General features: G+C 43.0%; 1 protein-coding gene across 1 annotated transcript in view; it reads left to right on the top strand.

Annotated features, from left to right (window-relative positions):
* Positions 1 to 26,282, top strand: part of yjefn3 (YjeF N-terminal domain containing 3) — a 69,139-nt gene extending 42,857 nt beyond the window's left edge. Inside the window, exons 2-6 of the mRNA XM_014148772.2 lie at positions 13,277 to 13,385; positions 17,296 to 17,406; positions 24,006 to 24,119; positions 24,629 to 24,779; positions 25,478 to 26,282. Coding sequence (XP_014004247.1) covers positions 13,277 to 13,385; positions 17,296 to 17,406; positions 24,006 to 24,119; positions 24,629 to 24,779; positions 25,478 to 25,674 — 682 coding nt within the window. The 3' untranslated portion in view covers positions 25,675 to 26,282. The remainder of the gene's footprint in view (positions 1 to 13,276; positions 13,386 to 17,295; positions 17,407 to 24,005; positions 24,120 to 24,628; positions 24,780 to 25,477) is intronic.
* Positions 26,283 to 27,130: the final 848 nt, after the last annotated feature.

Below are 27,130 nucleotides of genomic sequence, written 5' to 3'. Positions count from 1 at the left end.
CACAGCCATTGAAGAGGAGTGGGACAACATTCCACAATCAACAACCTGATCAACTCTATGCGAAGGAGATGTAGCAGTGCATGAGGCAAATAGCGGTCCCACCAGATACTAACTGGGTTTTTGATCCACGCCCCTACTTTTTTTTTTACAGATGCATATCTATATTCCCAGTGATGTGAAATTCATAGATTAGGGCCTAATTAATTTATTTCAATTGACTGATTTCCTTATATGAACTTTAAATCAGTAGAATCTTTGGAATTGTTTCATGTTGCGTTTTATATTTTTGTTCAGCATCTACATAAACACATTCAAATAAAATACAAAAACTGCATTTCCCAATCATAATTTAAGTCACCCAGCATAAAAACCTCTGATTTAGTAAAATAAGACAACAAACTAAACTCAGCAAAAAAGAAACGTCCCTTTTTCAGGACCATGTCTTTCAAAGATATTTCGTAAAAATCCAAATAACTTCACAGATCTTCATTGTAAATGGTTTAAACACTGTTTTCCATGCTTGTTCAATGAACCATAAACAATTAATGAACATGCACCTGTGGAACAGTCGTTAAGACACTAACAGCTTACAGACAGTAGGCAATTAAGGTCACAGTCTTGAAAACGTAGGACACTAAAGATGCCTTTCTACTGACTCTGAAAAACACAAAAGAAAGATGCCCAGGTTCCCCGCTCATCTGCGTGAACATGCCTTAGGCATGCTGCAAGGAGGCATGAGGACTGCAGATGTGACCAGGGCAATAAATTGCAATATCTGTACTGTGAGATGCCTAAGACAGCGCTACAAGGAGACAGGACGGACAGCTGATCATCCTCGCAGTTGCAGACCACGTGTAACAACACCTGCACAGGATCGGTACATCCGAACATCACACCTGCGGAACAGGTACAGGATGGCAACAACAACTACCCGAGTTACACCAGGAATGCACAATCCCACCATCAGTGCTCAGACTGTCCACAATAGGCTGAGAGAGGCTGGACTGAGGGCTTGTAGGCCTATTGTAAAGCAGGTCCTCACCAGACATCACCGGCAACAACATCGCCTATGGGCACAAACCCACTGTCGCTGGACCAGACAGGACTGGCAAAAAGTGCTCTTCACTGACGAGTTGCAGTATGAGCGTTACACCGAGGCCTGTACTCTGGAGTGGGATCGATTTGGAGGTGGAGGGTCCGTCATGGTCTGGGGCGGTGTGTCACAGCATCATCGGACTGAGCTTGTTGTCATTGCAGGCAATCTCAACGCTGTGCGTTACGGGAAGACATCCTACTCCCTCATGTGGTACCCTTCCTGCAAGCTCATCCTGACATGACCCTCCAGCATGACAATGCCACCAGCCATACTGCTTGTTCTGTGCGTGATTTCCTGCAAGACAGGAACATCAGTGTTCTGCCGTGGCCAGCGAAGTGCCCGGATCTCAATCCCATTGAACACGTCTGGGACCTGTTGGATCGGAGGGTGAGGGCTAGGGCCATTCCCCCCAGAAATGTCTGGGAACTTGCAGGTGCCTTGGTGGAAGAGTGGGGTAACATCTCACAGCAAGAACTGGCAAATCTGGTGCAGTCCATGAGGAGGAGATGCACTGCAGTACTTAATGCAGCTGGTGGCCACACCAGATACTGGCTGTTACTTTTGATTTTGACCCCCCCTTTGTTCAGGGACACATTATTCAATTTCTGTTAGTCACATGTCTGTGGAACTTGTTCAGTTTATCTCAGTTGTTGATTCTTGTTATGTTCATACAAATATTTACACATGTTAAGTTTGCTGAAAATAAACGCAGTTGACAGTGAGAGGACGTTTCTTTTTTGCTGAGTTTAGTTAACTGCGATGGGGTATTCAAGTTTATGGAATTCCCATTTGAACTATAAGCACTGGGTGAGTAGACCACATTGGGCTCCTCTTTTGATCTAACAATAGCAGATCTAAGAGTGGAGTTCAAATGAATGGGTACACGATTACAACTGACAACACCCTGTTAGTATAGACAACAGTACGACGATAACTCTTTGAGAGGATGGGATGTATTACTTGAACGGGGCTTTGTCTGTCTCTGAGTCAATATCTTAATGCAGCCTTGAAATATGAATAGAGGGTCCAGGCTCCTAGAAGGTTTGGGAGGAGTCAATCATCTCTGTAGAGCATTTGTTGTTTCCAAAAGGTGTCAGTTGTCAAAAGTTATGCCAACAGAGTGGCAGTAGTCTTTAAACCAGATATGATGTGCTAAGAGCCTGCTGAACCTTTCACAGCCACGATCCAGCGACTTCACAGGACCAGAGATAATTGGATGCTTTTCAGAGCCTTTTAGGGTGTTGGTCAGCTCAGTAAAATCCTGTTTCATTATCTCTGTTTCATTAGTTCAGACCCCCTAAGCTGGACTATCAGGAAACAGGGTAAAGGATGAAGGAGCAGGAATCTCTGGAAGCAGGTGGGCGAAATGGTAGCTCAGCAGGATGGGATGCAGGATCGATAACCGTAGCATCTGCCAGATCCTTATCAAGCATCCTTGCTCCTTTATCCTCCAAGGGGGGTGGGGAGGGGGGGCCGGGATGGGTGGCTGGGGTAGGATGGGAAGGGCAGGTGAGATGGTAGGGGAGATGTGACTTCATTAGGGAGGGGTATCTGCAGGGCTGAGGGGGGAGATAAGAAAGAATGAAATAAGTGAGTCAGCCACAGCAGAGAAAGAAAGAGAGAATTGGCAGCGAGAGGGACAGAAAGTGAGAAACTCACACAGGCACGTAACCAGACCCAGAATGTATTTTCATGAAAACAGGACAGTTGATGCATTGTTGTTATATTTCAGATTGGGCAATCGGGTAGAAGTGGAGAATGGCCATCAGTCTGGGCTGTATTCAGGCCAATAGCATTCTAATTTGAGTTAGTGATCCTTTCACTGGTATCTGCAGCATGTTTTAAGGTCACTGAAACCCAATGGGATGTGACAGAACTTGGTCTTTAATGTATCTTTTGATTCCCAGTGCCCAGTGGCTGACGAATGGTCTTACTGCTGATCCAAATAGGATTTTGTAATGGTAGCCAGAAGTCAGCGCTAGCAGCACCCGCTAAAATGATTACTCCCTGCCATCCTGGACCTCTATAAAGACTAAAGCCAGCCAAGCCATAGACTGTTCTCTCTGCTACCGCATGTAAAGCAGTGCCAGTGCACCAAGTCTGGAACCAACAAGACTATGAACAGCTCATACCCCCAGGCCATAAGACTTCAAAACAAAACTGCTAAATAGCTAATCAAATGGCTACCCGGACTACCTTCATTGACCCTTTTCTTGCACTAACTCTATGCACCACACACTGGACTCTACCTACACACTCACACTGACATTCCAACACACACACACCATAAATACATTGTCCATACCATATATACATTGTCCATACCATAAATACATTGTCCATACCATACATACATTGCCCATACCATACATACATTGTCCATAAATGTCCATACAATACATCCATCCACCCCCATCATTCATTATAGCCCTGAAATGAATTGAATTATGACTGACCTTTGTGAGTGGCACTGTGACTATAGTTTCACCACTATGATATCCCAGTGCACTGATTCTAACATTAGAATCAACAGGAGATTGAAGGTATAACACAGGCAGGATCTGACCATAATGTGACCAGGCTGAGGCAAGGTAAGCCCAGTCTTCTCTGTGCCAGCTGAGGGTGTGGGTGAGGCTATGGGTGAGGCTGTGGGTGAGGCTGTGGCTGTGGTTGAGGTTGAGCCACGAGTCCCCACGGCTGTTCCTGCACCTTCTCCAGCTTTGCTGATGGCCAACAGCCAAATGCGCCGCTGATCTCATCTCCTTTGGCCCATTAGATACACACAAACACATGCATAAACACGCACACGCAGGTACATGCTCACACACACACACACACACACACACACACACACACTTACTCTATCACTCTCTTTCTCTCTCTCTATTTTTCCTTGCTTTTAGTCCTCGCACCACTAAATCACGATGTTTCCCTCAGGCTGAGGCCCGACTGAGACAGTGATGGATGATTTTACTAATCTCTGTTCTCTCTCTCTCTGCTCTGCTCTCTGCTATTGTTAGCCAAGCCTGGCCTCTTTTTCCTCTCTCTTCCTGTCCCCTCAGATGGGAGGCTTCCTGTAACTACACTTGTCTTGAGTGATGAGGAGAATGTACTTCGGTACTTTGTGTTTTTTGTGTGTCCTTAGGTTACCTTTCGTCTTGGTGCCCACACACATACGCACCTGTGCACACACGCACACAGGCACACACGCACGTGTGAAAACACACCGACCTGTGCACAGATACACACACGTACCTGTGCACACAGCGGGATAAACAGTCAAACATCAGGTGATAGTAGTTGCAGCAGGAAGCGGCTGAAGCATGCATTAGTAATGATTTGTAAGCCAGGAATTTCTTGAGTGCTCAGCAGGGAAACATCTCCACAGCTCTTTTCCTCAAAGTCTCTATGTGCTGCTTAATTCAAATATTCTATTTCCCTGGCCAAACTTATGACCAAACCATTTTTGCTCTAGCACCACTTAAGCTCACAATGACATTAAATGTGATTATCTTAATGCTAATGTAAATAAAGGGGAAGATTTCTCCCTCTTTACTTTCATAATGAGATGCATTAACTTGGTTAAGTTTCTCAGGCCTTTGCTGAATGTATTCAGTGGCTCCACAATCTCCGTGTTAGAAGTATAACACAGGAGACAGGAATGAGCTGGTGTCAATGAGTCATCTCCCTCATGCTCCTCTCTCTCTCTCATAAATACAGTGGATTTAAAAAGTCTACACACCCCTGTTAAAATGCCAGGTTTTTGTGATGTAAAATAATGAGACAAAGATAAATCATGTCAGAACTTTTTCCACCTTTAATGTGACCTATAACGTGAACAATTCAATTGAAAAACAAACAAATCTTTGAGGGGGAAAAATAAAATTAAAAAAACTCACAATAACCTGGTTGCATAAGTGTGCACACCCTTAAACGAATACTTTGTTGAAGCACCTTTTGATTTTATTACAGCACTCAGTCTTTAGGATGGCACATCTTGATGTGGCAATATTTGCCCACTCTTCTTTGCAAAAGCGCTCCAAATCTGTTAGATTGTGAGGACATCTCCTGTGCACAGCCCTCTTCAGATCACCCCAGAGAGTTTCAATTGGATTCAGGTCTGGGCTCTGGCTGGGCCATTCCAAAACGTTAATCTTCTTCTGGTGAAGCCATGCTTTCGTGGATTTGGATGTGTGCTTTGGGTCGTTGTCGTGCTGAAAGGTGAACTTCATCTTCAGCTTTCTAACGGACGCCTGAAGGTTTTGTGCCAAAATTGCCTGGTATTTGAAACTGTTCATAATTCCCTCCACCCTGACTAAGGCCCCGGTTCCAGCTGAAGAAAAACAGCCCCAAAGCATGACGCTGCCACCACCATGCTTCACTGTGGGTATGGTGTTCTTTGGGTGATGTGCAGTGTTGTTTTTGCGCCAAACATATCTTTTGGAATTATGGCCAAAAAGTTCAACCTTGGTTTCATCAGACCATAACACATTTTCCCACGTGCTTTTGGGGGACTTGATGTTTGTTTTTGCAAACTTCAGCCGGGCTTGGATGTTTTTCATTGTAAGAAAAGGCTTCCATCTTGCCACCCTACCCCATAGCCCATTCATATGAAGAATACGGGAGATTGTTGTCACATGTAGCACACAGCCAGTACTTGCCAGAAATTCCTGCAGTTCCTTTAATGTTGCTGTAGGCCTCTTGGAAGCCTCCCTGACCAGTTTTCTTCTCGTCTTTTCATACATTTTGGAGGGACGTCCAGTTCTTGGTAATGTCTCTGTGGTGCCATATTTTCTCCACTTGGTGATGACTGTCTTCACTGTGTTCCATGGTATATGTAATGCTTTGGAAATTCTTTTGTACCTTTCTCCTGACTCGTATCTTTCAACAATGAGATCCCTCTGATGCTTTGGAAGCTCTCTGCGGACCATGGCTTTTGCTCTGAGATGCAACTAAGAAAATGTCAGGAAAATCCTACTAGAACAGCTGAACTTTATTTGTGATTAATCAGAGTCACTTTAAATGATGGCAGGTGTGTAATGACTTCTATTTAACATGAGTTTGAATGTGATTGGTTCATTCTGAACACAGCCACATCCCCAGTTATAAGAGGGTGTGCACACTTATGCAACCAGGTTATTGTAAGGTTTTTATTTTTCATTTTTCCCCCTCGAAATTTTCAGTTTGTTTTTCAATTGAATTGTTCACATTATAGGTCACATTAACAGTAGAAAAAGTTCTGACATGATTTATCTTTGTCTCATTCTTTTACATCACAAAAACCTGGCATTTTAACAGGGGTGTGTAGACTTTTTATATCCACTGTATATATGCAGTATACATACAGTGCATTTGGAAAGTATTCAGACCCCTTGACTTTTTCACAATGTTGTTACATTACAGCCTTATTGTAAAATCGATTAAATTATTTATTTTTCATCATCAATCTATACGCAATACCCCATAATGACAAAGCAAAAACAGGTTTATTAAAAATAAAAAACTGAAATATCACATTTACATAAGTATACTGACCCTTTACTCAGCACTTTGTTGAAGCACCTTCAGCAGCGATAACAGCCTGGAGTCTTCTTGGGTATGACGTGTTGTGGAATATTCTAATCAAGTGAGAGACTTTTGTCATTTTTTCAAACAATCATCTTTATTCAATATCGATTAATTATTGCAATACTGAAACTGTCGACCCCACCCTCTTGAGTGTGTTGCAGAGAGCTTAACTGATAATGAACAAAAAAACATCTTATATATGCAACCTAAAAATGCTGATCGGGGGGCGTCATAAGCCACCTTGGGTTCATCTCCTGCACAGGATGTTGTTTAACCCCCAACCTGGCTTAGTTTCCCAGATGCCAGGATGAAGATGAGACAATGAGGGATTCTTCTAACTTTTCCAGGCTATCTCTATCTCGGGTCACACACACCACATCTTGTCTATGGAATGCCGGCTGTAGGTTTTTATCACCAAGTCATTGTCAATTGGCAGCTCAAGCTCCAGAGGCCCAACTCAGTCCCATAGACACAGATGAGAGAGTACTCATCAAAGCAATTCGATGCATAAACAGTATTATACATGATCTTGTAGTTTTTCTCTCACAGATGCTACAAGCTTGGCACACCTGTATTTGGGGAGTTTCTCTCATTCTTCTCTGCAGATCCTCTCAAGCTCTTTCAGGTTGGATTGGGAGCGTCGCTGCACAGCTATTTTCAGGTCTCTTCAGAGATGTTTGATCGGATTCAAGTCCGGGCTCTGGCTGGGCCACACAAGGACATTCAGAGACTTGTCCCTGTTACGTTCCCCAGTTTCTGTGTTGTAGTTTGTGTATTTGTGAGTGTGTGTTTCAGGAAATGGCTTCCTGAAATTCTCCCCAAGAAGCTGATTGGTCGGCCCCCATTGATGATTGGAGAGCTGACCCCGCCCCCTCGTCAGGACGCAGCTGTCTTCAATTACAGACGCCTTCTGAAGCAATATAAGCCAGTGTTCTATTGCTCAGAAGAGAGATGATTGCTGAGCGAGGAGGCTGATGGCTGAGTGTTATATCATGTTGGTTGTTGCTAACAGTTTTGGTATGTACTGTGTTAGATGATTGCTGAGAGAGAGAAGGCTGATGGTTATATCATATGTTGGTTGTTGCTGAGAGTGAGACAGGCGGTTTTGGTATGTACTATGTTAGTTGTTGCTGGGAGCAGCCTTGGTATGTTCTGTGTTAGTTTGTGTTAGTTTGTTGCTCAGTCACAGAGCTTATTTGATATCCTGTGTTTCTCAGTTTTTTTTGGTGAAATAGTTTGTATTATTGTTTCATTGGCTCCCAGGGGGGAAGGGGAAGGCACCTAGGGAGTGCTTAGGCAAGAGGCCCGCGGGCATACATAACCCGTAGTATTCACTGTCTATGCACACTAGGTAAGACCTGGTCGGACCATCCCCTGTATTTTGGTTAGTGCACCAGGTGGTGCTAGATAGGTAAGTAGTGGGTAGGCAGGTAAGGTAGGAGAGGGGGCTTTGATATTTACTTTCTTTGCTTTGGTTCCATCCACCCCCTTTTCCCCCAAATTACAGTGTAACAGAATAAATTCCTTGTAAATGGTAATTCTGCCTTTTGTCATCCTTACTCGCACCTACAGTCCCATACCTCTTTCACACCACGGAGAGTTGAGTTGTAGCAGGGTGTTGCATTCCCTCGTCCTAGAGGTGTGCGTAACAGTCCCAAAGCCGCACCTGTGTTGTCTTGGCTGTGTGCTTAGGGTCGTTGTCCTGTTGGAAGGGGAACCCTCGCCCCAGTCAGACGTCCTGAGTGCTCTGTAGCAAGTTTTCATCAAGGATCTCTCTGTACTTTGCTCCGTTCATCTTTGCCTCGATCCTGACTAGTCTCCCAGTCCCTGCCGCTGAAAAACATCCCATAGGGATGGTGCCACCACCATGCTTCACCGCAGGGATGGTGCCACATTTCCAACAGATGTGATACATGGCATTCAGGCCAAAGGGTTCAATCTTCATTTCATCAGACCAGAGAATCTTGTTTCTAATGGTCTGAGTCCTTTAGGGCTGACATGCTGTCTTAAAGTAATGGTGGACTGTCATTTCTCTTTGCTTATTTGAGGTGTTCTTGCCATAATATGGACTTGGTATTTTACCAAATAGGGCTATCTTCTGTATACCACCACTACCTTGTCACAACACAACTGATTGGCTCAAACGCATTGAGGAAAGAAATTCCACAAATTAACTTTTAACAAGACACCTGTAAATTCAAATGCATTCAAGTTGACTACCTCATGAAGCTGGTTGAGAGAATGCCAAGAGTGTGCAAAGCTGTCATCAAGGCAAAGGTTGGCTACTTTGAAAAATCTCAAATATATTTTGATTTGTTTAACACTACTTTGGTTGACATGATTCCATATGTGTTTCATAGTTTCGATGTCTTTGCTATTATTCTACAATGTAGAAAATAGTAACAATAAAGAAACCCTTGAATGAGTAGGTGTGTCAACTTTTGACGGGTACTGTATATATCTATATGAATCTATTTCTCTCCCTATCTGGGTCTTTCTGCTCTCTTGTTATTCTGCATCAGGGAGACTGGCTGGGACTTCATAGCAGAAGAGCGAGTGAGACAGAACAGAGAAAGTGTGTGAGGGAGAAACAAAATGGAGAAAACAGAGGGGGTTACACACTCTTCCATTTTAACTTGTTTCTCTTTTACCTCATGTGATGTGGCTCTTTGGTGTTATGGTTGGTCAGATCAGAACAGAATAGGGAGGGGAGGGCATGGGAGAGGAGGAGAGGAACAGCCTTAATACTCAGTTATTTTGTTATTAAACAAGTAAGCTTTCTGCTCCTGCACACATTTCACTGTGACTTTGTCTTAATGAACAGATCCTGGAGAGAGGGGGTTACCGTAAACTAAGATGGATTGACACTCCATGCAATTAACAGGCTGCAATTTAAATGAATCACTTCATCATCCCAGACCTAATCAGTCTCCTGAGAGTGTACTGTTAGTACAGCGTTAGTACAGCGTTACTGCAGGCACTGTGTTTTTCATTAGTTTTGTCAGACAGCTCTGTTTACTCTCTCCCATAAACATGAGCTCATTAGTCATTGGAAAGTGTTGTGATGTTGAGTCATGTGGCCGGCACAGCCTTAGTCATGAATGTTTTTTGTGTAGGCCCTACTGTATGTTTTGGTGTGACGTGGTGGAGAGGTGTTTTGCGAGCAGCCATCTGCTCATGCGAGTAAATGTGTGTTTGAAAAGGTATGTGCAGTGCTCACTTGCGTGTGTATGTATCCCCCTCTGTGTGTGTGTGTCTGCTACCCTTCAGGGACAACTAGGCTGTGGAGGTCAACAGGCTCATTAACAGGCATGTGATCACAGCTGAGCACCCTGGGCCACAGCCTGAGTGGTGAGGAGCAATGGCACACCATAGGGATGCCGTGGCCTCCACACACATGGAGATTAATGGAGACTCCAGGGGAGGAAGGGGTGCAACACTGGGTCTCTCCAGCCTGTTACTGTCTCTGCTGCTCCAGCCACTCAAGCGTATGTGCAACACCCCCTCCCCTCCTCTGCTCTTCAGAGCACCTTCACTGACATATGGTCCCCCCTGGTGCACCTAAGTTGGATCCATCTCTCCCTTTCCCTCGAGGGCTTTTATGTGCTTGAGTGAAGGACTACGGTACTGTGTGTTATCTGTTCGCTGGAGACTTGGGAGGAACATGAACAAGGATTTCTGTCTCATTATTGACCCAGCCATAGAGATATAAGTTATATTGAATTATGTGGACCCAGCAGGCTCCACATGGGTGCCATTTGGCCTGGTCTAGAAGACAGTGGAGTAGGATGATGCTTTCCAGACAGACACAGTTCCAAGGTCAGTTTTATGTTCCCCCCACCGTACTGGTTAAGGTTAGGGTTGTGGAGGGTTAGCTGATCCTAAATCTGTGCTTACGGGCAACATCTAGCCAAGGTGACAGGGTTAGCTTTACATTTTATGTAGGCCTACAGGCGTGACCAAGGATGAATTGTAGGCTACATTGCTTACTGTAAAAGTACTATCGTCCAATTATGAGAGCAGCCATCCAACCTAATGAACTAATGTGATCTTTGTAAAGACCATCATGTCACAGCGAGCCAGGAAGTCTGCCCCAGGCTAGCCCTGGGTGACAGGTGTGATGCTCCGTTGGCTGAGCTAAATGCCAAAAGCCCCGTTGGATGCGGTAGGTTTTAACACAGTGATCCTAGAGCCAAAAGAGAAGAGAACACTTGCCCAATGCTGGGGCAACCTTTAGCATTCAACTAGTCACAGTGAAATCAAGATTATGTTTATTGGTTTAAGCGAGATGTGAATGTGGGGTTGTTGCCTGTGATGCCAGGGCATTAAGTTGTACTGTTTTTAAATGCTTTCAACATGTGAGTTTCATCTGCATAAGAACTCGAAATATGGTTAGAGTTTCATCATAAGATATCTGAATTGGGTTTTACATCAGGGACAACCTTCTTAGTCCTTGTTGAGCTTTCTGAAGTTGTTACATGCTTTAGATGTCAGTGGCCCTTTTAGTGTCGCTGTATGCTCCGTTTTCCTCTGTAGTCACAAGTGGAGGATGATTAAGTCCAGAGGCGTCATGCCCGTAGGGGGCACAGGGGCATGTGCCCCCTCAGATTTGTCCAGTTTCTTTTTGTTGTTTTTTTACATTTAAATAATAATAATGCTGTGTTTTTTTATCTATAATTCTACTAACCACTAACCAATTTTATGAAGTTGGCTTTAGCTAGGCCAGATAGGTTCCCAATCTCATGTCCTGATAACAAGAAGCCATTTCAGGCTATCAATCATGTTAGAGTAGCTAGCTTGTCTATCTTAGCTGGCATGCCTGCTGGCAATGTTGGTAGACTTTAAAAAAACAAGCAATGTACTAAATAAGACATTCCTTTCAATCAATTACCAAGACTTTAGCAGAGATGCAGAGAAGAATATTTAGTTTCTTTTAAAAAAGAACCACCAGCCAGGAGGACAGCTCAAGACGTATGCTTAGATACTGTATGTAGAAAAATATACATATTTTTTTACATTAAATTAAGCATAATGATTATGGCTCTAGATTGCAGGAAAATACAGTTTCAGGTGTTTGAAAAATGCAAAATTCTACAACTGTGTGCATCAAATCAAATGTATTTTTATAGCCGCCCTTACATCAGCTGATATATCAAAGTGCTGTACAGAAACCCAGCCTAAAACCCCAAACAGCTAGCAATGCAGATGTAGAAGCACAGTGGCTAGGAAAAACTCCCTAGAAAGGCCAAAACCTAGGAAGAAACCTAGAGAGGAACCAGGCTATGAGGGGTGGCCAGTCCTCTTCTGGCTGTGCTGGGTGGAGATTATAACAGAACATGGCCAAGATGTTCAAATGTTCATAAATGACCAGCATGGTCAAATAATAGTAATCACAGTGAACAGGTCAGGGTTCCATAGCCGCAGGCAGAACAGTTGAAACTGGAGCAGCAGCACGGCCAGGTGGACTGGGGACAACAAGAAGTCATCATGCCAGGTAGTCCTGAGGCATGGTCCTAGGGCTCAGGTCCTCCGAGAGAGAGAAAGAATTAGAGAGAGCATACTTAAATTCACACAGGACACTGGATAAGACAGGAGAAATACTCCAGATAAACAGACTGACCCTAGCCCCCCGACACATAAACTACTGCAACATAAATATACAAAACATTAAGAACACCTGGTCTTTCCATGATATACACCATGACAGACATACATCCACTTCAATCAGTGTAGATGAAGGGGAGGAGACAGGTTAAATAATATTTTTTAAGTCTTGAGACATGGATTGTGTGTATGTGCCATTCAGAGGGTGAATAGGCAAGACAAAAGATTTGTGTCTATGAACGGGGTATGGTAGCAGGTGCCAGGTGCACCGGTTTGTGTCAAGAACTGCAACGCTGCTGGGTTTTTTCAATTTCATGTTTCTTGTATGTATCAATAATGGTCCACCACCCAAAGGACATCCAGCCAACTTGACACAACTGTGGGAAGCATTGGAGTCAACATGGGCCAGCATCCCTGTGGAAATCTTTCGACAACTTGTGGAGTCCATGCCCTGACAAATTGAGGGGGGGTGCAACTCATTATTAGGAAAGTGTTTCTAATGTTTGGTATACTCAGTGTATGTTATCATACTATATGCTTTGATTATAATATTCTCCATTGTATTCAGAGAAAGTATTGATGTAGTACTCTATCTCTCCACCAGGTGTCTCTAGTGTAATATGGAATAGTGTACTTTGTGTTTCCACAGCAGCTCTCTCTGGTTAAATGAGCCCACATGGCAGAATTATGACATCACTTCAGGCCTGAGCCTGTTTCAACTGTCAGCCTTACCTGTATACCTGTTTCAGAGCCATATAAATACCTACTTCATTAACTTCAACTTGGTAGTGTCATTACACTCAAAGGAAATACCTCAGGCATCAGACAATCCCCAACCAAGCATTTCATCTAACACGCAACACGGCAACATATGTTTTTGAGGTTTAGGTCTAGTTTGCTGAGAGATGCATAAACAGTGCTACCGTACACAGTATATAATTGAATTGCGATTGATTGAATCTGATTGATAATGCTAATGCTATTGCTCTGTGTTGTGTTTCCCTACAGTAAAGTGGAGACAGCAGCCATTGAGACAGAGCTGCTGAGGGACTACAAGTTTGGCCAGCAGCAGCTGATAGAGATCTGGGGGCATGCCTGTGCCATCGCCATCACCAAGGTACTTTAAGTACCACCCTTACCCCCCACTCCTCTTTCCTTCCTCTCTACAAGAACCACCTTTTTCAGGCTACTCATTAATCTATCTATCAAATGTATTTATAAATCCCTTTTTACATCAGTAGATGTCACAATGTGCATATACAGAAACCCAGCCTAAAACCCCAAACAGCAAGCAATGCAGATGTAGAGGCACGGTGGCTAGGAAAAACTCCCTATGAAGAAACCAGGCTCCGTGCCTTCCTTCCTTCCTCCCTCCCTCCCTCCCTCCCTCCCTCCCTCCCTTCCTTCCTTGCTTCCTTCTCTCCAATTCCCAGTCTCTGATGCTGTTCCACCTAATAGTATTTCATAACCATGCAACTTTAAGAGCTCGCGACATATGAACTGTGAATAGAGATTTAGAGAACACATAGTTCTGCTCTGTTCTGTGTTTTTGGAAAAAAAAGTTTACTTACAGTTGTGGGAGAACTGTCCCTCTCATCAGTACTGTGTCTCTGATCCATAAACCCTGGACATCAGAGCCTCTGTTCCTCTGTTCACTACTGGGCCTGATGAGAGACTGATCTGCTCCTCTGCTGGGAGCCAGTCTGCCAAGTCCATATGCCCCTTACATCAGACCCCTACCTGTGTATGTAGTGTGTGTGTGTGTGTGTGTGTGTGTGTGTTTTTGTCTCATTGTGTAATGTGTGGTGAGCGTTCTATAAGTTAGTTCTCCCAGTCAGACTGCCTGTGGTCAGCAGCAGTATACGGAGCTGTCAGGAACACACTTTGTGTCAGGAACACTTTGATCAGACGGTCGGTTGGTTTAACCCTGCAGTCGGTTGGTTTAACCCTGCAGTCGGTTGGTTTAACCCTGCAGTCGGTTGGTTTAACCCTGCAGTCGGTTGGTTTAACCCTGCAGTCGGTTGGTTTAACCCTGCAGTCGTATCCTCCACAGGAACCCGGTGTGGTGTGATTAATGTTCCTTGAGCTTTCAGACATAAGACACTTTCCTATCAGAGAAAAAGAGAGAGAGACCAAGAAAGAGTGAGAGCTCCCCTCAGAGCGTCTGATTACCTCAACCACATCCACCTACCATCATTATCACCAAAAGATAAATGGTCCATGGCTAGAGCAGACGCAGCCGCAGCACACATACCGGAGCTAGACAAACAGCGCGTGGCTCGGCATGGGGCTACTGCACCCACACGCATGACATCAAAGTGCAGTAGTAAGGCTTTGTGATTTCACTACATTGGTTGCGTTTGCCAGATAACATGAACTCCTCACAGGGTAATCCACCCCATATATGTCCAAAGACCTCAACCCCCCTGGCATCAACCACATGGGCCCATCAAGGGTCCATCTCAGCGGTGTTCCTCTGTGATCTGGCGTGAGTGCAGCGCCTGCGTTCAGTCTAGGGGTAGGGATAGCAGGCAAAAGCCTTTCAGCACCTGGGGATACAAAGAATGTTCCGGTTCCACGGAGCAGTAAACGCTGGAGTCTGCTGTCCCTATGTCCCTGTTCTGTCTACTCAGGATGTGTTGAATATGTCAACGTGTCCATTGAAAAACACATTGATTATCCCGCTCAGCTTTCATCAGGAGTGTGTGGCTGTATGTTTATGTTTGGGTGATTCCTTACAAAACTAGAACAAAAAAGACCATGATATTTTCGATTTCCACAAAATGTAATCCATAAAAGGGTCCTTTGGAGGAAAGATTGTTGATACATATTTGACATTTGTATCTTAAGGCATCATTGAAGTTGGAATATTTGTGCCATTTTGTCCTTACCCAGGCACCATAATGTTTCATCTGTAGATGCTACAAAGCAAAATGTGTCATATGAAGCTTTACCACCTGCTCTGTAATATGAACAGTATTTAGATGTCTTTTTTTATTTTATTACAATAATTTATGAATATTTAAAATAATGAAATGATATTGTGAAAATACAAAATATCATGGTATTTTGGGGTTTTTGTATTTGTGGCTGTATGTGTGGTGTGACACGTGGGTGTGGGTCCATGTATGTGTGGTGTGTGTGTGGTTGGACAAGTGTGTGTGGTGTGTGGTGTGTGTGTCAGATGGATGAGAGCAGAGGCCCTATAGTGCAGGGATGGGCAACTTTGATGGGGTCCACAAATATAATAACTAATTTCATGCAATTCTACTCATTTTGCCATGGGCAGAGGTTTATTTTTTTGCAGTTTTACAGCTAATTTCCTGAAATTATGCACATTTTGCCATAGGGTGGAGGCAAATGTTTGCAGTTTTTAATATGATAACGGATGATCAATGGGCCCCACCCCGGTCGGTAATTCGAACATGCTGACTACGAGTTTAGATGGTAGGTCTAGCGGCCAGCTAACTAATTAAAAACAACTATTCCCAGGGTCGTTACTGTTAATGAGAATATGTTCTCACTCGACTTATCTGGTAAAATAAGTGTACAAAAAAATAACAAAAGTAGGCTTAGCCTCTGGGACCTTAGAGTCAATATAGCCATTGCTCGTGTGTGTGTGTGTGTGTGTGTGTGTGTGTGTGTGTGTGTGTGTGTGTGTGTGTGTGTGTGTGTGTGTGTGTGTGTGTGTGCGTGCCCACAAATGTACGAAGATAGGACTGCAGAGCCTGGCACAACCAGCTTGTTCCACTGGATGTGAATTTTAGATATCCACTGAAATGACCTTCTCTTTAGTCTTTAATCATTTTGTTAGCGCTAATGGCCCAATCCTAAAGCAAGGTGAGATAAGATAGAAAATATTAGATGATACAGTTAGGATGCTGCTGTAAAAGGCACTCAGGTTTTCCACTGCATTCACAGTATGTGGATTTTGAATGTCACTCCTATCAAAGATGGCTGGTCCTTACTGGGCTACTGTGCTAATTAGCGTTAGCATTTGCCACAGGGGAGCAAGTCAGAGAGGGTGTCATCACATCAGCGCAGCGAGAGACACACATGAAAACCCTGTTGCACAGCAGGAGACACACTACTACACCCTTAATGACACCGGGAAGTCGTTTCATCTGTTTCAGCCACTTAGGCAAAATGTTCTTACCTATCTCACTACGCTCGGAAGGTAGCTTCTGCTGCCGTCATTAATTATACTTCCACCTCACGGACTCGATGCCGCCATTAACATCCTTCTTTCATCTCATTTAGAGTGTATCTACTTCTAGACAGAACATTTATGTTACAGATAATGGCTGCTGTCTCTCTTCTCCCGGCATCATTACTGTAATTAATGCTTTCATGTCTGTATTAATCAGATACTGCAATTAGAGTACAGCTCCATTTGTTGCACTGTAATGTACCACTCCATTTAGAGTCCCGGTTTTAGCGGCCATATTGAAATTGGTCCGGTATATGAAATACCTAGGGTTAGGCTACATATTTGGTGTGGTAAAGCTGTTGGAAAGTAAGGTAAGACACCCTTAGCTGTGATGTAGCTAGCAACACTACATGTTTCACTCCCCTACTGATCCTATTTAGGTGTGAGGAGGAAGATTGGACCACTTAAGTTAACATGCCAACTCCAGCAGGATATAGTGGCGGATACCTTTGCTGCTTCTCTTAAGGACGTGTGAGGGGATTTACTGGGGTATGTGCTGTGCCCCTGTAAAACAAAGAGGGGAGATGCCAGTGGCCCGATGGGAAAACTCATGGCTCAGGCCTGATGGAAAGTAGTGTGTCCGGCTCTGGTATTTTTTCCACTCCTGTCTGGGTTTAATGAGTTTGCGGCTTTCTGTCTTTAAAAACAGACCTGGGTGCCACTTCCCCTGGCCATGGCATTGCGTCCCTGGCACGCGAAGGAGAGAGTTTGACAGTGATGGAGGGTCAGCCTCACGGGTTGGATGACCTGTACCCTGGACAATGAGTCTGCTAGGCTAACTGGTGATGTCTTTGTCTCACTCTCTCTCTCCCTCCAGGCCTTTCCTCTGACCTCCCTGGGTAAGAAGCAGCCAACAGTGTTGGTAGTCTGTGGTCCTGACCAGAACGGCTCCATCGGCCTGGTGTGTGCCCGCCACCTGCGCATATTTGTAAGTATACCACAGAAGACTGCACCGGCCATGCACCCACCAGCCATCTCACACACACGGCCATGTGGACAATATCAGACTATAGTTAGTAATGAATGAAATGGTTCAGTGAGTTTATTGCAGTATAAAGTAAAAGGGTTTAGGAGATTTTCATTACAACTCCTATAAGTAGACCTTAATGATTAATTGATCCATTATGGGATTGAAAATGTCGATGACATCACTTCATTGTTACCCTCATTAAAATACTGTCTGGTTACAGTTGGCAGTAGTAGCATACCATGATATAATGTTGGTGATGTCATGACTTTAGTTTGCATGACTGTGGATATGCTGTTCTGTAGTGTGAAGACATTTATTGCAATATTACAGACGATAACAGTACATGAACTAAAAACATAATTTGAATAAGGATTTACACGTTATGATATAGTGCGGCAAGTCTACTTTCTTTATTCTATGTCGTCGAAACCATAAATGCGTTATTGTTTTCCTGCCTTAGAACGGAATGTATCTATATAACTTCACCATGTGTCTGAGATGGCAAATTTATGGAGCATCAATATCTCCAATTAACCTCTATGGGCTAGGTGGGATGCGTCCCACCTACTCAACAGCCAGTTGAATCCTGTGGCGCGTTATTCAAATCCTTAGATATGCTATTACTTCAATTTTTCAAAAAGATGACTATTTTACACCATTTTAAAGATAAGACTCTCGTTAATCTAACCACACTGTCCGATTTCAAAAAGGCTTTACAACGAAAGCAAAACATTAGATTATGTCAGCAGAGTACCGAGCCAAATATAATCAGACACCCATTATTCAAGCTATCATATAATGTCACATAAACCCAAACCACAGCTAAATGTAGCACTAACCTTTGATGATCTTCATCAGATGACAACCCTAGGACATTATGTTATACAATACATGCATGTTTTGTTCTATCAAGTTCATATTTATATCAAAAAACAGCTTTTTACATTAGCATGTGACTAGCATGTGACTAGCATTCCCACCGAACACTGCCGGTGAATTTACTAACGTTCACAAAAAGCATAACAATTATTTTAAGAATTATAGATACAGAACTCCTCTATGCACTCGATATGTCCGATTTTAAAATAGCTTTTCGGTGAAAGCACATTTTGCAATATTCTCAGTAGATAGCCCGGCATCACAGGGCTAGCTATTTAGACACCCAGCAGGTTTAGCACTCATCAAAGTCAGATTTACTATAAGAAAAATGTTCTTACCTTTGTTGTCTTCGTCAGAATGCACTCCCAGGACTTCTAATTCAATAACAAATGTTGGTTTGGTCCAAAATAATCCATCGTTATATCCAAACAGCGGCGTTTTGTTCGTGCGTTCTAGACACTATCCTAAAGGGTAAATAAGGGTGACGAGCATGGCGCAATTCGTGACAAAAGAATTCTAAATATTCCATTACCATACTTCGAAGCATGTCAACCGCTGTTTAAAATCAATTTTTATGCCATTTTTCTCATAAAAAAGCAATAATATTCCGACCGGGAATCTGCGTTTAGATAAACAGACAAAGGAAAACAAAGCATTCGGTCGAAGCGGGCACGCGCCTAAGCCCATAGTACTCTGAGTGGCCACTTGGCAAAAGCGATAAAGTGTTTCAGCCAGAGCCTGCCTCGATATCGTTCAACGTTTTCCCGGGCTCTGAGACCCTATGGAAGACGTAGGAAGTGTCACGTTATTGCACAAATCCTGAGTCTTCAATAAAAAGAGCCAAGATGAAACACTACTTCTCAGACAGGCCACTTCCTGCTTGAAATCTTTTCAGGTTTTGGCCTGCCATAGGAGTTCTGTTATACTCACAGACACCATTCAAACAGTTTTAGAAACTTTAGGGTGTTTTCTATCCAAAGCCAATAATTATATGCATATTCTAGTTACTGGGCAGGAGTAGTAACCAGATTAAAATCGGGTAGGTTTTTTATCCAGCCGTGTCAATACTGCCCCCTATCCCCAACAGGTTAAAACCATGTTGACAGCAGCTGTTAAAGTTGTAAGATGACTGTCTGTGAAGCTCTCAGGGCAGTGACTGGGCCTGGGGTCAACACAGATATATTTTACACCAGGATTCCAATAATTAATAAAGCACTTCCACATAACTTTGATCCAAATAAACAAATCAAATGGTATTGGTCACATACACATATTTAGAAGATATTATTGTGGGTGTAAGCGAAATGCTTGTGTTCCTAGCTTCAACAGTGCGGTAGTATCTAACAATTCACAACAATACACACAAATGTAAAAGAATGGAATTCAGAAATATATACATTTTAGGAAGCGCAGTCTGAGTGGCATTGCCTAAAATGCGGTCCTGGGCTAGCCATCAGTGTTCACCGAGCTAGCATGTGTCTCAGTATGTTTGGCATGTATCCGTGGTGCTTTCCACAGCTAAATAAATGATGAGCCAAAATATTGCATATGGAAAAGACAAACAGTCCCCAAGTCAAAGCTCATCTTTGTCAGATTCTGTCTGAGGATGATTATGTCTGTGACCATTAGTCCAGCCTGTTGTTCAGGCAAGGGAGGATGCACATGATGCTCTACAGTTCTTTCGGGAACATAATGCGGTTCTTTCGTGTTTCTTTTGAACATAAACACCTTGGCCTCGACGTCTGAAAGAGTCAAGGTGTTCATCACGACTGATGAGTCTCAGATTTCATAATGTCCTTTGAATGTTGCTTTTGTGTCACGGTTTAAACAAACCACTGTGAATCTCAACGGACTGTGACCACAGGAAAGACGCTCCTTCAAGGCCTACTCAGAATGCTCATCCTTCAGGGAGAGGAAGTTCAACGGTGGGAAGGCTTAACAGCAACAGGAAAAGGCGTGTGACCTGTCTATAACCTGTTGACATACCTCTTAGTTGACGCTTGTTGATGCTAGAGAGCGTCCTGATGGTGCCTCCGTCCCCAAGGTATGTCTGTCTCTTGTTGACGTTGTTACCTCTTCTAGGTCAGGGCACCAAGGGGTCACTGAGGGGTCGCAGCCACCCTAGAGGGTCGTCTCTCTCTGAGTTCTTTAGCGGCAGTTATGAAAGATGACGTCAGTTGCATGTTCTTTGGCCCCTGTGGTTGAAGCCTGATTGGTTTAATGTCTCCCAGGAGCGAGTTGGAGCATGTAAACTGACGTCTGGGCTTAACAGACCACTTCTCCCTCTGACTGACCAGGGCCAGTTAGTCAGAGATGGAGGGACCTGAACCTCTCACTGCCTGGTTTACATGACCAGCAGCACACTGAAGCCCTTTCACATACACCATTTAAAAAGATACTGTTGAAGTCCAAAGTTTGCATACACTTAGGTTGGAGTCATTAACTTGTTTTTCAGCCACTCCAAAAATTACTTGTTAACAAACTGTAGCTTTTGCAAGTCGGTTAGGACATCTACTTTGTGCATGACACAAGTAATTTTTCCAACAATTATTTACAGATTATTTCACTTATAATTCACTGTATCACAATTCCAGTGGGTCAGAAGTTTACATACACTAAGTTGACTGTGCCTTTAAACAGCTTGGAAAATTCCAGAAAATTATGTCATGGCTTTAGAAGCTTCTGATAGGCTAATTGACATAATTTGAGTCAATTGGAGGCGTACCTGTGGATGTATTTCAAGGCCAGCCTTCAAACTCAGTGCCTCTTTGCTTGACATCATGGGAAAATCAAAAGAATTCAGCCAAGACCTCAGAAGAAAAATTGTAGACCTCCACAAGTCTGGTTCAGCCTTGGGGGTGCTTTGCTGCAGGAGGGACTGGTGCACTTCACAAAATAGATGGCCTCATGAGGAAGGAAAATTATGTGGATATATGGTCGCAAATGGGTCTTCCAAATGGACAATGACCCCAAGCATACTTCCAAAGATGTGGCAAAATGGCTTAAGGACAACAAAGTTAAGGTATTGGAGTGGCCATCAAAAAGCCCTGACCTCAATTCTATAGAAAATGTGGGCAGAACTGAAAGTGTGTGCGAGCAAGGAGATCTACAAACCTGACCCAGTTACACCAGCTCTATCAGGAGGAATGGGCCTAAGAGGGTTTTATAAATAAGCATCAACCAGTGGGTCTTGTGATGGGATAACAGAGATGACCAGTTTACAGAGGAGTATAGAGTGCAGTGATGTGTGCTATAAGGAGCGTTGGTGGCAAATCTGATGACAGAATGGTAAAGAGCATCTAGCCGCTCGAGAGCACCCTTACCTGCCAATCTATAAATTACGTCTCCGTAATCTAGCATGGGAAGGATGGTCATCTGAATCAGGGTTAGTTTAGCAGCTGGGGTGAAAGAGGAGCGATTACGATAGAGGAAACCAAGTCTAGATTTAACCTTTGCCTGCAGCTTTGATATTTGCTGAGAGAAGGAAAGTGAACCGTCTAGCCATACTCCCAAGTACTTGTATAAGGTACTTGTATGAGGTACTTATCACTGTGATTAAGGCCCATTAGTGGTGGGGATCACGGCTGGCCATCGTTTAACATCACAAGCCACAGGTGTCTGGATTTCCACTCTCCCTAATCATCAATCATTAATCATGGAGGTGTAATTTAGTCATCCCAGAGTACAGAAGGCCAGTAGGCCTATAGCGCTGTGCTAATCAGAGGGCAGCCCTGTCAGTCTCTAGCTGTCTGTCCAGTTCTGATCTACACAGACAGCAAAGTATGTTCTCTCTTAAATTGTCACCTTGTCATCTTAGAGGGCCTGTATTGATTTATATGGTTACAGTGTATTTCATTGTCATATACACTACCAGTCAAAAGTTTTAGAACACCTACTCATTCAAGGGTTTTTCTTTATTGTTACGATTTTCTACATTGTAGAATAATCGTGAATACATGAAAACTATGAAATAACACATGGAATCATGTAGTAACCAAAAAAGTATCAAACAAATCAAAATATATAGATTCTTCAAAGCAGCCACTCTTTCCCTTGATGACATCTTTGCACACTCTTGGTATTCTCTCAACGAGCTTCATGAGGTAGTCACCAGGAATGCATTTAAATTAACAGGTGTGCCTTGTTAAAAGTTAATTTGTGGAATTTCTTTCCTTCTTAATGAGTTTGAGCCAATCAGTTGTGTTGTGACAAGTTAGGGGGGGTATACAGAAGATAGCCCTATTTGGTAAAAGACCAAGTCCATATTATGGCAAGAATAGAGGCTTCTAAACAGCTTCTATGCATAGTCACTTTAATAACTCTACCTACATGTACATATTACCTCAACTAACCGGTGCCTCGCACATTGACTCTGTACCTGTATATAGTCTTGCTAATGTTATTTTACTGCTGCTCTTTAATCACTTGTTATTTTTATTTCTTATTCTTATTTTATTTTTTTAAACTGCATTGTTGGTTAAGGGCCCGTAAGTAAGCATTTCACTGTAAGGTCTACTACACCTGTTGTATTCGGCGCATGTGACGAATAAAATTTGATTTGATTTAAAATAAGGAAAGAGAAACAACAGTCCATTATTATGTTAAGACATGAAGGTCAGTCAATCTGGACAATTTCAAGACCTTTGAAAGTTTCTCCAAGTGCAGTCACAAAAACCATCAAGCGCTATGATGAAACTGGCTCTCATGAGGACCGCCACAGGAATGGAAGACCCAGAGTTACCTCTGCTGCAGAGGATAAGTTCATTAGAGTTACCAGTTTCAGAAATTGTAGCCCAAATAAATGCTTCACAGAGTTCAAGTAACAGACACATCTCAACATCAACTGTTCAGAGGAGACTGTGTGAATCAGGCCTTCGAGGTCGAATTACTGCAAAGAAACCACTACTAAAGGACACCAATAAGAAGAAAAGACTTGTTTGGGCCAAGAAACATAAGCAATGGACATTAGACTGGTGGAAATTTGTCCTTTGGCCTGGAGTCCAAATTGGAGATTTTTGCTTCCAACCGTCATGTCTTTGTGAGACGCGGTGTGGGGGAACGGATGATCTCCGCATGTGTATTTGTGCACACTTAACCAGCATGGCTACTACAGCATTCTGCAACGATACGCCATCCCTGGTTTGGGTTTAGTGGGACTATCATTTGTTTTTCAACAGGACAATGACCCAACACACCTCCAGGCTGTGTAAGGGATATTTTACCAAGAAGGAGAGTGATGAAGTGCTTCATCAGCTGATCTGGCCTCCACAATCCCCCGACCTCAACCAAATTGAGATGGTTTGGGATGAGTCGGACCGCAGAGTGAAGGAAAAGCAGCCAACAAGTGCTCAGCATATGTGGGAACTCCTTCAAGACTGTTTGAAAAGCATTCCAGGTGAAGCTGGTTGAGAGAATGCCAAGAGTGTGCAAAGCTGTCATCAAGGCAAAGGGTGGCTATTTGAAGAATCTCAAATATAAAATATGTTTTGATTTGTTTAAAACTTTTTTGGTTACTACATGATTCCATATGTGTTATTTCATAGTTTTAGGAATGCATTTCATAGTCTTCACTATGATTCTACAATGTAGAAAATAGCAAAAATAAAGAAAAACCCTTGAATGAGTAGGTGTGTCCAAACTTTTGACCGGTAGTAGTATTTTCTCTCTCTCTCTCACAGGAGTATGAGCCAACCATCTACTATCCCAAACGCACCCCTCACACCATTCAACAGGATTTCACAGTTCAGTGTGAAAAGATGGACATCCCATTCCTCTCCTATCTCCCAACAGAGGTGAGCAACATAAAAAAGGATTATAAAACATTAAATGTTAGATGTCAAGTTTAAGTATCAATTTGTGTCATATATTTCATAGACACAAATTAATCCTTCAATTAAACTTGACATCTGCTAGCGTAACTGACTTATGAAAGTGCACCTTGCTGGAGCTGTGAGAACAATGTAAAGCTTTGTCTAGATGCTGACCAGTGTTTGAGTTGTGGTTGTGTTATGGTTGTGTGTTCAGGTGCAGTTGATATCAGAGTTTGAGTTATGGTTGTGTGTTCAGGTGCAGTTGATCAGAGTTTGAGTTGTGGTTGTGTTATGGTTGTGTGTTCAGGTGCAGTTGATATCAGAGTTTGAGTTATGGTTGTGTGTTCAGGTGCAGTTGATCAGAGTTTGAGTTGTGGTTGTGTTATGGTTGTGTGTTCAGGTGCAGTTGATCAGAGTTTGAGTTGTGGTTGTGTTATGGTTGTGTGTTCAGGTGCAGTTGATCAGAGTTTGAGTTATGGTTGTGTGTTCAGGTGCAGTTGATCAACGATGCCTATAACATGGTGATTGATGCCATCCTGGGGCCAGAGACTGACCACACAGATGTGAAGGAGCCCTACGCTGGCATCCTAGTCACTCTAAAGCAGGTCAAGATCCCCATCGTAAGTGTGGACATACCCTCAGGTAAGGCTGAAAGCTATGCTGCACATTCAACATGTACCAGTGTTGCACAAATGTACAGAAATTTGCCCAAAACAGGATTTTAGCTCTGAGCTAAACACAAGTAAGCCATACAAAATAAAAGCCTGTACATGCTCCAACACAGGATGTTGGTGGCACCTTGATTGGGGAGGACGGGCTCATAGTAATGTCTGAAACAGAGTCAATGGAATGCTATCGAACTCATCAAACACATGGTTTCCATGTGTTTGATACCATTCCATTTACTCCATTCCAGACATTTTTATGAGCCATTCTCCCCTCAGCAGTCTCCTGTGTGCTCCACAATTCACCGGCCACATTTGCAGCTGCGATAGCCTTTGTCAGATCAACCTCAAGTCATCCTTAACACTACCGAGCTGTAGAGGCCAACCTGGATGTACTGAGATAGTAAAGCATATAGCTAAGGGTAGTACAAATATTTGGCCATTATATCACACCCTGTCCGAATTTAACTTGTTCTGGAATGCTGCTACCTGGCAGGTGTCTCATCTGTAAGATATGAAATGCCGATTAAAGTTGAAAGGAGAAGATCAAGTGAGATACTCACGCTCTCCATGATGTTATGTCACGTGACATAGCTAGTAGATGTCAGAAGGTTAGTTGTCCCATCAATAGAGATGGAATTCAAATGGTGATCATCATTTCCCTGTTTATTAAAGGTTGGGATGTTGACCAGGTGACCTCAGATGGGATCAACCCAGACGTCCTGATCTCGCTTATGGCACCAAAGAGATGTGCCACCAGTTTCACGGGGAAGCACTACTTGGCGGGACGCTTCCTGCCTTATGACATCCAGAAGAAATACGATCTGAACCTGCCAGAATATCCAGGCATAGACTGTGTTATAGAATTGTAAAATCTTCTGTACACCCTCACCAGTCCTCATTTTGGATAAATATGGATAATATATTCACGTTTTGTATTTTATAGATTGTTACTGTGCTTTATCGTTCATGTGCTATCTCTCCAATGGGTGTAGACTAGAGCAGGTTTAGCCTTACCAAGAATTCACTCTGTTTGCTCAAATACAATAGAAAAATGGTATTTAGAATCTGTGGGAGGTCTGAGTTGTATGTCTGTTTTGGAAATGGTTTGAGGAGTTTCCATGTGAGTTTTCATGCGAGTTACCAAGTGAGTTGCGTCATTCTCATTTTTGTGATTGCTTCTTTGCAAAGTTCTGAGATGATCTTTCTCCTTCAGCAAAAAATGATGAATGTTGTGCGGAAGAGGTGTTTTGTACCTTCGAGTTAACTGCTATTTTTTATGTATTATTATGTTTTGAGTTCTGTTTTTCTCATTGAAGAATGCTTGGATTTTGGGTCAAACTACTTTCTAGCCGCTGCATTTTGTTTTTTAATAATTCAGTCTACACTGCTGCATTTCCTTCGTCCAAGTAACACCTGTTCGTTGATTTGCAGTTGCAGAGTTAACTCTTTGACCAATAAAAGATCTCATTTAACAATTGTTTTGATTCCGATGTGATTCGATGTAAGAAAGTAAGACATATGAAAGCTGACAAGATTAAAGGTAATCATGACAGTAAATCTTCCACAGGAGTAACAACTTTGTAGAATTTAAACTGTGTTGGTGGATAAAACTGCCATTATGCTTCGTAACATCAGAGATCACACAGAAATCTATGCAAATCCATGCCAAGCCTCAGACATTGTTTAAAGAGATCAGGCAGGAGATCAGACGGATGATATTACATGCTGAATGATTTCCTCAATAATTCTCTCTAAATCCAGAGTCGATGGAGTGGAATCAGAACTTGTGTCTTCAGTGTGCTTAGTTCACATCAATTCTGCATTTGAGAGGAAATGTTTTCATATTTGGGATGCTACAGTAAAACATACTGTCTCTGGTTTATTGATTACAAGTGAATTAAAATATACGCTGATTGTACAAAACACCTTCCTAATATTGAGTTCCCCCCCCCTCGAAAGTGTTTCACAGGGATGCTGGCCTATTTTGACTCCAATGCTTCCCACAGTTGTGTCAAATTGGCAAGATGTCCTTTGGGTGGTGGACCATGAAAAATCCATCAGCGTTGCAGTTCTTGACACACTCAAACCGGTGCGCCTGGCATCTACTAACATACCTCGTTCAAAGGCACTTAAATCTTTTGTCTTGCCCATTCACCCTCTGAATGGGACATATACACAATCCATGTTTCAATTGTCTCAAGGCTTAAAAATCCTTCTTTAACCGGTCTCCTCCCCTTCATCTACACTGATTGAAGTGGATTTAACAAGTGACATAAATAAGGGATCATAGCTTTCACCTGGATTCACTTGGTCAGTCTATGTCAT

Source organism: Salmo salar, chromosome ssa16 (genome assembly GCF_905237065.1).
Source record: "Salmo salar chromosome ssa16, Ssal_v3.1, whole genome shotgun sequence".
In the NCBI taxonomy this organism is placed as follows: domain Eukaryota; kingdom Metazoa; phylum Chordata; class Actinopteri; order Salmoniformes; family Salmonidae; genus Salmo; species Salmo salar.
The sequence above is the reverse complement of the archived record's forward strand: the minus strand, read 5'-3'. Positions and strand labels throughout refer to the sequence as shown.